The sequence below is a fragment of the Schistocerca cancellata genome, chromosome 4 (assembly GCF_023864275.1).
Source record: "Schistocerca cancellata isolate TAMUIC-IGC-003103 chromosome 4, iqSchCanc2.1, whole genome shotgun sequence".
In the NCBI taxonomy this organism is placed as follows: Eukaryota; Metazoa; Arthropoda; class Insecta; order Orthoptera; family Acrididae; genus Schistocerca; species Schistocerca cancellata.
In genome coordinates, this window is record NC_064629.1 from 554,206,195 (window position 1) to 554,220,929 (window position 14,735).

At 38.8% G+C, this 14,735-nt stretch overlaps 1 protein-coding gene across 1 annotated transcript in view; it reads left to right on the forward strand.

Moving 5' to 3' along the window:
• The window catches only part of LOC126185204 (hemicentin-1-like), a 747,875-nt gene that overhangs the window by 159,337 nt on the left and 573,803 nt on the right, over nt 1-14,735 (forward strand). Inside the window, exons 4-5 of the mRNA XM_049928085.1 lie at nt 3,809-3,931; nt 9,063-9,483. Coding sequence (XP_049784042.1) covers nt 3,809-3,931; nt 9,063-9,483 — 544 coding nt within the window. The remainder of the gene's footprint in view (nt 1-3,808; nt 3,932-9,062; nt 9,484-14,735) is intronic.

Consider the following 14,735-nt stretch of genomic DNA (forward strand, 5'->3'; position numbering starts at 1 on the left):
CGCGGTCTGCACGTACAGCATGAACGCTGGTCCAACTGAGGCACCAGGTGGAAATGGCATGGCACGCCGTTCCACAGGACTACATCCAGCATCTCTACGATCGTCTCCATGGGAGAATAGCAGCCTGCATTGCTGCGAAAGGTGGACATACACTGTACTAGTGCCGACATTGTGCATGCTCTGTTGCCTGTGTCTATGTGCCTGTGGTTCTGTCAGTGTGATCATGTGATGTATCTGACCCCAGGAATGTGTCAATAAAGTTTCCCCTTCCTGGGACAATGAATTCATGGTGTTCTTATTTCAATTTCCAGGAGTGTATAACCGCCTTTTCCTGCTGCCACTTAATTTATTTTTCCCCGACATGTTTCGTCTTTTTCTTGCTCTAAGGCATCATCAGTGGGATCTATAATGATACAGTTTTGCTATTTTTAGATTATCAAACAGCTCACGTCTCAATTTTTATGTTCAAAAGTGACTTTTCTTTTATGTGTGTGTGTGTGTGTGTGTGTGTGTGTGTGTGTGTGTGTGTGTGTGTGTGTGTGTGTTGGTGGGTGGGGGTGGGGGGGTTGAGTTATAGGGTGTTGAATATGAATGTACTAGCTGTTAGCTAGTGGTTGAAAGCTTTGCTGACAGCTGATCTGACTTTTTGTTTCAAATTTCTGTGGAGAGGTTCATGGATAAGTGAGTGTAAGGATGTTGGGTGGTGTTATTATTATATTGGATGGTATTATTATGTTAAACCTCTTTGGGAACATTATTCTATTATTTTATCTATTATCGTAAACAATGTGTACTTGATAATTCAACAGGGTTTTCCTTTCAGCTTTGGTTTTCTGTATGTGGTAATTTTCTTGCAGGGTTAGGAGGTGTTTTTTGTTGTTGATTCTAATTATTTTCATGTCTTTTTCTCTAGTGGTTGGTCTGTGGTCATGTTCTCTTACGTGTTCTGCAAATGTTTCCAGGCTCTAATGTGTTCTTTCTATCTGATATCAAATGTTGTACCTGTTTTTCGTATGTATCTGCCTTCGCAAGTGTTACACTGTAGTTGATACCAGCTTTCTGATATAGGTCTCTGTGTTTTGCCCACTGTAACCTTTATTTTGTGGTATCTGTATTATTATGTCCAGTTCCTTTCGGTAGTTTTCTTTGGCGAGAGGCACTGTGTTGAGTCTATGGAGCATGTGTTGAATTGCTGGTTGCTTTTGTGAGTGTGGGTGGTTCAAGGATAGGGAGAATGATAATGTCCATTGCTGTGGGTTTATGGTAAATTTCAAACATATGCTTATTGTTTTGTTTCTTGATTGTTACAGCCAGAAAGTTAATTTGGTTGTTCTGTTCTCTTTCAATTGTGTGTTTTATATTTTACGTACCTTGTTGATGTCAGTATGTAGGTTTTCAATTTTTGTTTGTGGTTCATGTATTAAGTAGAGGATGTCACCCATACACCTGAACCAATATAATATGTTGTATTCTTTTGCTACTATTTTTATGAAAATGATCTGTTCAATATGGTTTACAAAAATATTTGCTAAGGCTCCTGAAACTGGGGACACCATTGGTAATCCATCTTCTTGTAATTACTTCCAGTTCAATAATGAATTTTATTTAGAAACAGATGAACCACAAACAAAAATTGAAAAACTATGTACTGACATAAATAAGATACATGACACTATAAAATTCACTTGACTTGACTAATAAAGTGGTAGTGCAACCTCCAGATCAGATGAAATGAAATGCAGATCACAGCTAATCCTAAGTAATTAATTCTTTTCATAAAAAATAGTGACATGAACTGTTTGATAATCTAAAAAACAGAACTGCATTGCTGTAGATCCCACTGATGATGCCTTAAAGCAAGAAAAAGGTGAAACACATCTGGGAAAAATAAGTTAAGTGGCAGCTGGAAAAGGCAGCTTCATTTACAAAACAAGTATTTCTGTGCTTGCTGCGGAGGATGGCCACACAAACAAAATTGTTAAGACATAAAAAAACTGTACCTCTATCAGTTTGATCTCTGTAACGTACAAAATGTTCACTAAAGTTATCAGTAGGGAAAGACAACAAATTTTAATATGGCAAAGGAACCAACATGCTTTAAAAGTGAATACAGCATAACTGACCTTTTGAAAGTTGTGAAACAAAGCAGTGAGTATTGCATACCAGCTTGCTTCAGTTCGTAGGGTTTGAGAAAATTTTTGTCACTGTATTAACAGCCCTTCAAAACCAAGGCACTGATACAACCTAGGTAAATATAGTGAAGAATAGGCATGCCAATGCTACAGCTTCCATTAGACTTCATCAGGATAGTGGATTTTTTTAGGAAATTGGAGAAATTGGGCAAAAAGATTCCATGTCACCAAAATAATTCATAGAAGCCCAAAGGAAGTTTTTGTTTATACATGTCTACATCTACATCTACATGGTTGTTCTGCTGTACACATTTAATTGTTTGGCAGTGGGTGCACACAACCACTTTAAGACTATTTCTCTGCTGCTCCACTCTTAGGGGGAGCTCTGATTTCTATTATTTTATTGTAATAGTAATTTCTCTTTATGTAAGTGGGAGTCAACAAAATATTTTAGCATTCAGAGGAGAAAGTTCGTGATCTAAAATTTTTCAAAAGATAAAGGCACAACAAAAGACACCTTGACTGCCACACCAACTCACTTTGCATGTCTGTGACACTCTGTCCCCGTAATTCACAATAATACAAAATGAGCTGCCCTCCTTTGATGTTTTTCAAAATCCTCCATAAATCCTATTTGGTAATGATCCCATACCATGCAGCAGTACCCCAGAGGAGGATGGACAAGTGTGGTGCAGGCTGTCTATGTATTTAATTTTTGCACCTTTTAAATGTTCTGTTAATAAATTGCAATCGTTGGTTTATTTCTCCCAATATTTTCTGTGTTATGATTCAAATTGAAGTTGATCCTTTAAATTTTGGGTACACAACTGTAGCAACAATGCTTAGAGTTACTGGAAGGGACTGGAAAACGAACAGACGGACCACAGAACAGAATGGACTGGACGTTGGAGTTATGACTGTTATGAGAATGAAATGGAGGTTGGTGGGACACATAAACAGGCAAATGAACAGTATTAGCACCAAGCAAGTTATCTGCTGAATTTCAAGATGTAAGAAGAGACTGAGATAGAAACCTGACATATGATGAGTTGATGACATTGTAAAATATTCAAGAGCAACATGAATTTATATAGGTGAAGTCCATATTACATTAAAAATTCTAAAGATGATTGCTATCCATTGGTAAACATTGAGTGGTTCATAATGAGAGTGATGATGTTGGTGACCAGGCCATGTGTTTGACTGTGGCATTTTCTTGTTGTTTGTACTCATTATGTTGAACTCATTCCATATTCCAAAGTTCCCCCTCCAATTTGCTTCCATTGTGTTGTGGTTTGTGTGTGTGTGTGTGTGTGTGTGTGTGTGTGTGTGTGTGTGTGTGTGTGTGCGTGCATGCGGGGGGGGGGGGGGGGGGGGTTGGAGGTCATGTTAAAGGTATAGGTATGCCTGTCCATGCACATGGACGAGTGTGGCTTCAGAAAAGTGTGTGTGTGTGTGTGTGTGTGTGTGTGTGTGTGTGTGTATGTGTGTGTGAGAGAGAGAGAGAGAGAGAGAGAGAGAGAGAGAGAGAGAGCTAGTAGACAAGTTGATGGAATTGTAGCCAAACACTTTACCATAAACTTCTTCAACTTCCGTACTTTTCTTGCCAACTGTGCATTTTTTATTGTGCAATGTGCAGATTTAAGCTGAAATATATCATTCCTTAAATATTTCAGGTTGTGTTTATATTAACTGGTGACTGTAATGACACAGATAAACCCAATTACCAAGTTTATGAAGATATTGCAGCCACAAGCTTAGGACAAGTTTTCCATCTCAATAAAACAGATGTGAAACAGGTGTGTAAATTTTTTTTCATATAATGTAATTATGTTTTGTTTTGGTTGTATGTTACTGCAGATATAATAAATAATTTCAGCAGAATTTTTGCAAATTATCTAACAGTTTTAATGCAGTGATTCTTGAGTTTCTCCTGGCGTATTTGATAATCAAAATATCCATGGGTGTACTGCCGGTCAAGAGAGTCTACCCCAGGAATTGGAACATCTGAGAACTGTATTTAGAAAAAATGGGTACTCAGAGTGGCAGATTCAACGTGCTCTCCACCCAACCACTACAGCACAACCTGTGGAGATGGATGAAATCACGAGGGAGGAGGTAGGCACTGCGTTTATTCCATATACAGGTGCACTCTTGGGGAAAATCGCCTGCATTTTGAAGAAACACCGGGTTGGAACAGTGTTTTGTTCTCCAAATAAAAGTCGTGCACTGGTGGGGAGCACTGAAGATGACCTCGGTTTGAGGAAGGCTGCCGTGTACCAGATTCCATGTCAATGTGGCAAGTCGTATATTGGTCAGACAATGCGTACTGTCGAGGATTGATGCTGTGAACACCAGAGGCACACTCGACTGATGTATCCGAGCAAGTCGGCGGTCACTGAACATTGTTTGTCGAAAAATACGCTATGGAGTATGAACGCACGAGGATTCTGGTACAGACGTCAAGATACTGGGACAGCATTGTTAGAGAGGCCATCAAAATTCGCACCAATGACGACCTCATAAACTGTGACTGTGGCTATAATCTTAGCAAGGCTTGGGAACCAGTGATTGGGTTAATCAAGAGTAAATCGAGCAAACGTATAGTTGTGATGACCACGGCGGACAGAGCCGTCACACCGACGTCATCTCAGACGCCGTCGCAATCTGTTCCACCACGCAACCGTGGCGCGGGGCGCGGCCAGCGGAGGGAGCACGCCGCGGGCGGAGGGTATTTAAATCAGCCACCACTGCGACCGAACCCAGTTCCCTCTCAACAGCCATAGCGTATGGATCTCCGTGCCAGCACGTTCACAGGAGCTCAGTCCTTCAGTTCACCTGATGATGGCGACATGTATGATCGCTGAAATATTGAGCCCGTTCGACATTGTAGACCGGCAGTACACCCGTGGATATTTTGATTAGTTTTAATGTGTCCTTTCACTAGAACGGTTTTTTGTTACAAGAGATTTAACTTACACCCAATGCCAGGTGGAGTTATATAATATACATATTTACTGTTCATTTATGCTGCAAGCAGTTTGTAATGAACAAAACTGATAAGTTTGAAAATAGTTTGTAGACTTAAGTAGTACCTAGCTAGACAAGTGAGATAATGTGCCCCATGCTGGTGGATGATGAACAGTTCAAGGACAGCTCCATAGTTTCTCATGAGTTTGATCATTGAGTTCACATTACTTGAATAAGAGGTCAGAGAGTTTCAACAGTTGGGAAAACTACTAGAGCTGAGAGAGGCATGCTTTTGCACCTACTTGGGCACAATTATGGGAGATGAATTCAGAACTTTAGATGGAAGTAATGTACAAGGATACGTGGCCAGACTGAATGTTAGTGTGAGAGATTGAATTAACTACCATAAAATTTTGGGATTGCTGAAGAACAACTTGAAAAGAGCAGGTGATTTGGTAAAGAGAAGATAAAATGGCCCAGCAAAGATGGAGGACTACCAGAACACAGAGAGATCAGTCTTGTAGGATACCCGTCAGTACCTGGACATTTATAAGCTGATCATGAGGCTACTCATATTTATGGGGTTGGCTATGTGAAGGTAGCTAAGCAGTGCATTCTGCAAGAACTGGCGATTGCATTGAAAGGAAATGAGGGAGCCCGACAGAGATGGGGGACATCGAGGGATGTCCATCAGTACCTCGGCTGATCATGAGGCTACCCATAACTATGGGATCTGCTAGGTGGAGTCAGCTAGATAATGTATTTAGCAATGTTGGAGGTGATGCATGAGCCGATAGCGTCCATCTGTAGAATCTGCTTTCTACAGCTCTTCCATAGCTGTGACAGAAATATATTGCAATATTTCAGTATGAAATCAATGTCAACTAAATTCATTTTAGATACAAGACTTGAAACAGAACGTTAATTAAGGATAGTATAAATGACTTAAATAACATTTCAATAATCTTCAGAACTGTGTGACTAACTCTTATGAGTCCAAGGCAAAGGTTTCAGACACTAAAAAATGGTATTGATATCAAAGAACTTTATTTTTCCTGTATTAATTTAGTTTGTGCAGTCATGTGTCTGACTCAAATGTATAAACAACAATATGGTGCTGGCATAAAACTATTTGCTTTAGACAGTTCATTGATAATGAAAATAGATCATGAAGTTGGTATGGACTTATAAGGCGGCTGCTGCTTTACATCAGATTATCAAGAAATGGGATGTTGATCTCAAATGTGGCTGTACATCTCACAAAGGTGATTCACATGAAGGATGTCATAAAACTGTAATAATAGGCAACAACATCAAGAAAGAATGTGTCTCACTATTGCATGATCGATGATTAAAAATAGCTGGTGCCATTGGCATATCAAAGAAAGGAATGTAGCACATTTTACACAGAGAATAATTGATGAGCTAGCTTTGTGAAAGATAAGTGCTGCATTTGTTGAATGCTGAGCAAAATAAAGGATAGATTGAATACATGAACAGTGTCCGAACTGTTATAAAAAGTAGACATCTTATTTTGTATTGGATTTGTTACTTTGGATGAGACATAGGTCCACCACGACTAATGTTCTCTGGGGTGTTAGAGGGATCCTTCTTATTGATTACCTCACAAGGTACAAAACAATGACTGATGAATGCTACACAAGTCTTCTGAACGAGTTGAATGAAGTAACACGAGGATACACCTTGATTAGAAAAAAAAATCATTTTACTTGAAGAAAATGCACTTGCCTATTAATGTGCATTGGCAATGGATAGCTGGGAGATTTGAAGTATGAACTATTGTCCCACCACTGTTTACCAGATATGGCACCTTTTGATTTCTGCCAGTTGACACATTTTAAGTAATTTGTGGTTGGAAAGCATTTTGATGCCAATGAGAAAGTTATTGCAGCCATAGATTGTTATTATTTTGCAGATGTTAGAAATCACAAGGGATGGAAACTACTCACTAGAAAAATATTTGGGAAATTGCTTCAATCTAAAAGGGTACTACATCAATAAGTAAGTGCATTTTTTATGCAAAAACACAGTTACTCATCTCTGGGTTGATAACTTTTCATCTTACTCTCATGAGACAATGATGTACAAGAACTCACAAATTAAGTGTTTGTTAAATTCATGGCCATAACTACACTTTCATATTATCACAGAATGACCAGAATTTTGATAGCATGCTTACCAATTAAATGGACCCTTTAAACGTGTTTATTCCATGCATGCAACACGAAGCACAAGTGGAGCCCGACAGCCTCTGGAATGGAGAATAGTGGTCTTGATACATTACACAGAATTTTATATAATGAAACAAATATTATGCCAAAAAGAACATCCCAAACCTCTGTAACATTAATTCACAATAACTGGCAAGAAACAAACAATGTGATTTAGAGACCACACAACAATACAATTGTTTCATTATGCTGCATGATACCTGCAGCATGTGATAGCAAAATTTTGATCAGAAAATGTGACAAAAAAAGTGTACAACAGAAAGTTTTATGGGAATTACAAGATCTGAGAAATGATTCAACATTTAGATTACCATAGTCAATGAAATTGAATACAGCAACTGTGTGCATCAACTTGTTTCATATTTGTGAAATGAAAGACAACCAGATCTACATCTGCAGATATAACTCTCAAGTTACCAGCAAAGTGAAAAAATAAAGGTACAAAGCAAACACATTCGAAAAATATGAAGAAGTTTATTGTAACAGGTAAAACTTCCAAATCTGTGATATTTATAGTGGTAGTGGTAGTTGAAATGAGGATACAGCATAAGTTACGTGGCACACAATTAAGCTCTTTGCAGGAACTAGAGCAAGCTGTTGACTGGATCCTGGATTCTTATAGAATCACAGAATTGTAAATAATGCATTTCATAATACTTAATGATAGTTGTATGGTACTGTATGTTACCAGTGAAGAAGTAGAGTGCTGAATTATTCTACGAAATCTGCTATGAACTGTGTTATACTCCTAATTATCATGAAGGCAGTGCACTGAGAGAGGCTTAACCATATGTCTCTTCCAGTTATTAACCTGTTTCACATTTATGAGATAAATGGTGATAAGATGTAGCTGTCAGTTTGCTAAGAGGAAAAATAATAATGTGAGGCATACATTTGAAAAAAAAATGAAATAATTAAATGCCCATCCCAAACATGCACCACTAACCTGTCCTCCATTCAGCAGTGGCAAGTAAAGAAGTTTCTTTTGGCTGCCAAAATGTGGGGATCATAGCAACATGCTGACTGTTCAGTGCGTAACAGCTCTTTTAAGAAACATACTATGCTAAACTGTTCTGTCTTTCTGCTCTCTGACACTTTATTTTTAAGGTGGACTGATATGCTAACAGCAGAAATTCATCAGGGAGATCAGTAAGGCAGAGCTGGTGCACTTCTTCTGATAATCGGAGACAGGGCCGTACATGCTACTGCTCTATTTCTGTGGTCATGTAATGTTTTATATAGAGAAATTATCCAATGTTAGAAACACACACATAAACAAAGAAGGTTTGCACATTAAACTTTTACTAGATCTTTCTGCATTGTGAGCTTTGGCTTAATTTACCCATACATAACTCGGAATATATGCATATGACTCTACTTACTGTATGTAATATGTTACAGAATGCTGGATGGTTGGAAGGACATATAGTAAGTTCTGTAATGCCAAATATTTTGGCTGCCAAGAAAGTAGAGAACATGGCAAAATGCTGGCTGTCCAGTGCTTAACAAATATTTAAGAAGACCTTCCTTATTCAAGGAGTATATAACTTTATATACAGAGAGAATAGTTTTACTCGTGAAGCTGTAAACAGACAGTCAGTCATCTGTTCCACTTTTATAGTGTGTCATGTGAATTATTATGCATTGCTTCTATTTTATGCTGCTTTATTTTTGACAGAGTTACTTATTTTGTGTAACATTGTTTCAGGTTTTAAATTATGTGAGGGAATCTTTTGGACTGGACAATTATGATGACAACGAACAGAAGGTTGATCTGTTGTCAGTTAACAAACCCAATGCAACAAAGGATGAGCAACACAATCTTTATATAGATGAATCAGTAAAAGAGTTTACAGTTTCTGTGTCAGGCAAGAACTCAGAACTTGCACTTGTGAATCCTGATGGTGAAGATATCAAGGGTCCACCGAAAGCAAATCCATTGCTTAATTTAAAAAATGTTAAAGTATTTAACGTTGAGCAACCAGAACCAGGAGAATGGAAAGTCAAAGTCAGTAGTGAATCAGGACATACTGTCCGTTCTAAAGGTGTTAGTGATATAAACTTTGCACATGGGTTCTCAAGGGTAGCAACAGATAAGTTCAAGGAAACCTCTCACAGGCCACTCAAAGGTATGATTGTTTCTGTAATTATGGAGAGCATGTTGTTTGTGTATTACGAGGATTGAGAGAGAGAATGAAATACTCTTTCCTTCACTTCACTTCTCGTGTACTTGAATATGGTGCTTACTTTTTGTTCTTGGTTTTCTCTGTGGTATGGAATTACCAACTGACAACCTCTATATGTAATACTTCTAAGCACTGATAGTGCTGAACTACTTCACAAGTGCATTAAAAAATTAACCATTTTGCAAATCAGATGCTTCATCTTATCTGTGGTTCGTATACATCTATATACAGGGTGTACCACTCAAACCTCCCTGGTTTCAAGGACCCAGTAGAGACGAACCACAGTAGATACGACAATGAAAAATGCATCACATTGTAGAGCATCTCAAAGAATTTATATTCTCATGTCAGAAGTGCCAAGTATTGTCACCAGAGTGCAGTATGGTTACATTAAGTGAAAATGGCAACTCTACAGTAGCGCACACAAGCAGTAGTGTGGTTTGCAGAAACAAAATCGCCAATTACTGTGCAAAGAAATTATCATCATGTGTATGAATGTGATCCATCTGATGTGAAAACAATTAAGGAATGGTATAGGAAGTTTCTGTCAACAGGAAGTGTTCTGTAACATTGTGGTGGTGCACATTATGGAGTTTCGAAAGAGACAGTGGAGGACATCAGACAAACATTTCTCAGATGCCCACGTAAGTCAATTTGTCAAGCATCTAGGTAGGCAACTTGATGTACCTCGATCAACATTGCATCATGTAGTTCACCAACGTCTTCGTATGTGTGCTTACAAAGTGCAAATTCTGCAACATCTGATGCTAAACAAGAAACCACATTGACAACAGTTTGCTGCGGATATGCTGCAGTGTATTGATATGAATGCCAGCTTCCTGGAAAGATGTTTATTTTCAGATGAGGCAACCTTTCATCTATCAGGAAGGGTTAATAGGTATAATGTTCAGATTTGGGGTTCGCAAAATCCGAACATTGTCATTGAATATGTTCGTGATAGCCCTAAACTAAATCTCTGGTGCGGGCTAATGCACAACAGGATTGATGGACCGTCCTTCTTTGCGGAACAAACAGTGAATGGGTCAGTGTATCTGGACAGTTTGGAGCATTTTGTGTACCCTCAGATACAAGACTTGCAACCCAAATCATTTTTCAACAATATGGTGCTCTGCTGCATTGATCAAAGGCAGTTCGCAAGTTCCTGGATAGGAAATTTTCCAATTGTTGGATCCAATGTGGAGGACCCATTGCCTGGACACCACGTTCACCCGACATTACGCCACTTGATTTCTTCATGTGGGGATTCATGAAGGACCGCATGTATGCAACCAAAGTGGAAGATATTCCTACGTTGTGACATCATATCACTAGTGTGATTTCAACAATAACAGAGGAAATGTTACAAAGTACTTGGCAAGAAATTGAATACAGACTTGATATTCTTTGTGCTACAAATGGTTCACATGTAGAGGCGTATAGGTGATAAATAAATAAATTCTTTGAGATGCTCTACAATGTGGTGGATTTTTCATTGTCATATCTACTGTGGTTTTTTTCCTCTCGGTCTTTGAAATCAGGGAGGTTTGAGTGGGACACCCTGTATTATGCAATATTTTCGAAGGGCATTTTTTTTTTTTTTTTTTTTTTTTTTGCAGGTGATAAGGGGCCTTATGATAAGACCATGATTCTTGAAGATTTTACTGTTAATAAGAGCCAATTCATGTCACTTGCTGTTAGAAAGTTTGGAAGCTTGTATTAAGCATGAGTATTAATGCACATACTTCAGAATCTTGCTTGTATTTTATGCTGGCAGTAACTACTACTTATGTTGTTTAATGATGGACTCAGCTTCATTTCTATGATACACTTGCACAACATATAAAGAAACATAGTTAAGTTATACATACACAGTGAGTATATTGTGAAATATTTTTACTAACAAAAGTTTCATCCAAAACTACCCTATCTAAGTCCATGACAGGCTTAAATACACCAACCACAATATTATAGTAAGATTTTTATCTGCTACACTCAGTGCACAAAAACCCATAACTATAATTCAAATTAAATGATCTGATAGTTGACTAGTTAACTGTGAAGCATTTTTAACAATTTACTAACGAGATATAAACCATGAATGATTTTTTTGTGGCCAGATGTGCTGTGCTTTCCCCATTAAATCTTTTCATCCAAGCATACACTCAGAAATTAACAGTTATCATCATCTACTGCTAAAATTGTACACACATCAAAAAAAGTTTTGCATCACCCCAGTTCCCAGAACTCCTGAAGATAGATGTTGACTGTGGATATTGTATCACAGACACAGTCCCTTTGGCTGTTCAGAGATGTCACTAAACCCGCCCAGAGATGTAAACAACCATGCATGAGCAGTGCATATTAGACAGAGGGAGTCTGAAGGCCAAACATTTCCAATCATTGCACCAAGAAGGAGGTACACGGCTTGTGTTGCCTGTAGTTCAACCATGCCTAGATGGTCAATATCATGATTCTATTGCATCCACATTATTACTTTATGGCACGAAGGGCTCTCAACAAGGGAAGTGTCCAGGCGTTTTGGAGTGAACTAAAGCAATGTTCGGATATGGAGGAGACACAGAGAGACAGGAACTGTCAATGACATGCCATGCTCAGGCCATCCAAGGGCTACTACTGCAGTAGATGACTGCTACCTACAGATTAAGTCTCGGAGGAACCCTGACGGCAACACCACCATGTTGAATAATGTTTTTCGTGCAGCCACAGGACGTCGTGTTATGACTCAAACTGTGCGCAACAGACATCATGATGCGCAGCTTCACTCCTGACGTCCATCGCAAGGTCCATCTCTGTAACCACGACACCATGCAGCATGGTACAGATGGGCCCAACAACATGCCAAATGGACTGCTCAGGACTGGCATCACATTCTCTTCACCAATGAGTGTCGCAGATGCCTTCAACCAGACAGTTGTTGGAGAAATGTTTGGAGATAAGCCGGTCAGGTTGAACACTTTAGACACACTGACCAGCGAGTGCAGCAATGTGGAGGTTTCCTGTCGTTTTGGGTTGGCATTATGTGGGGCTGATGTACACCGCTGGTGGTCATGGAAAGTGCCGTAATGGCTGTATGATGCGTGAATGCCATCCTCCAACCCATAGTGCAACCATATTGGCAGCTCACTGGTGAGGCTTTCGTTTTCATGGATGACAATTCATGCCTCCATTGTTCACATTTTGTGAATGACTTCCTTCAGGATAATGAGATCGCTTGACTAGAGTGGCCAGCATGTTCTCCAGACATGAACTGTATCAAACATATCTGGGATAGATTGAAAAGGGCTGTTTATGGGCGATGTGACCCACCAACCACTCCGAGGGATATACGCCAAATCACCATTGAGGAGTGGGACGATCTGGACCAACAGTGCTTTATGAACATGTGGATAGTATGCCATGACAAATACAGGCATGCATCAATGCAAGAGAACATGCTACTGGGTATCAGAGGTACCAGTGTGTACAGCAATCTGGAACACCACCTTTGAAGGTCTTGCTGTATGGTGGTTTAACATTCAATGTGTGGTTTTCATGAGCAATAAGAAGAGCAAAAATGATGTTTATGTTGATCTCTATTCCAATTTTTTGTACAGTTTCCTGAACTCACAGAACCGAGGTTATACAAAACTCTTTTTGATGTGTGTACATTTATAATTTACACTCAGTTTAAAACTGGGACACACTTCAGTTATATTGAGTGTGAAGAAGTCAACATTTTCTTACTGTCTTTGCCAAGAATAAGGGTGAGGTGTTATCTGCAGACATACAGTGCAGTGAGAGTTTTGTGCTTCATCATTAATATAAATGAGAAGCAGTACAGAACTATAAGTTTGAGTTCTGGGGAATGACCTGCTGTGTTTTTTTCTGGTTTCAAAATTAATAATTTTATCATAAATGTTAAGCCATCTGCAGGAATCTTCTCCAGTTACCCAATATTGTAAGCCACGTATATGTTGCAGGTTTGTTGATGGTATCTTCATGCTCTGAATACAGGGTGTAGACACCATACTGTCATCCCCGTTCGATCTTAACACATTTACTCCAGTGTGTTTCAACTGGTGGCCTTTGGCTCAGGGTACCATCTACCTGGACATTTAGCTCCAACTCTCAAATGACAACATTTAACCCTCTGTTCATATAAAAGCTACCAACTAACAACAGTGCCTTTACTTTGATAGCTGCCAATCATTCCTAAACAAAACTTTCTCTCATACAAACTATCTACTCGCAGATAGTGCATCTGCAGTGACAATCAATCCATTGCTCTGTATTCAAAATGTCTTACTAAGGCTGCATAGATTGATGCTATCTCCTGTAACATTTCTGCTCACATTTCTTGTATACATTAAACTATTAGGTCAAACATTGCATTGCACTCTAAATATTGAAGCATTATCTGTAAGTGAAAGGAAAATAGTTTTTTGAGAATGAAATAATACACTATTTTTAAATACTTATCTTGATGTCTTGAGGGTGTCTGTGATTGTTGCTCAAGGTATTTTATCATTCTCATTCACCGGAGAAGTCTAAGGCTCATAACTTTTTGAATTTCACTCGATTATAAAGGAAATCATGTATCTTTGCTCCTTGAAATCTGATCTGGTGGTGATTGCCCCAAATACTCAAGCAGTACTCAATAAATCGTTACATGAGTGTTCTGCATGCCATCTCCTTAATAGATGAGCCTCACTTTACTATAATTCCAATAAACCAAAGTCTATCATTTACCTTCCCCCCCCCCCCCTCCCTCCTTCCATTGACCTGACATTCTCATACCATTTCATATTGCTTTCCAATGACACCTAGAAACTTAATCAACATGGCTGTGTCAAACAACACACCACTAATACTGGAAAAAAATTACAGGATGGTTTTTCCTACTCCTCCACATTAACTTACATTTAGAGCAAGCTGCCATTTGTCACACCAAAGAGAAATTCTGTGTAAATCATCTGGTATCCTTCTATAGTCACTCAATGACAACACTTTCCTGTACACTACAGCATCATCAGCAAGCAGTCACAGATTACTTCTTACAAACAGTAGTCACCTCAACTTTTTTCCAGTCACTTGAGGCTCTGCACTGGTGAGAGCTTACATGATAAATATGATCTAGGTAAGGGGAAATTGCTGGAGAGTAATCTCTGGAAAACCAAACTAAGGTTCCATCCAGA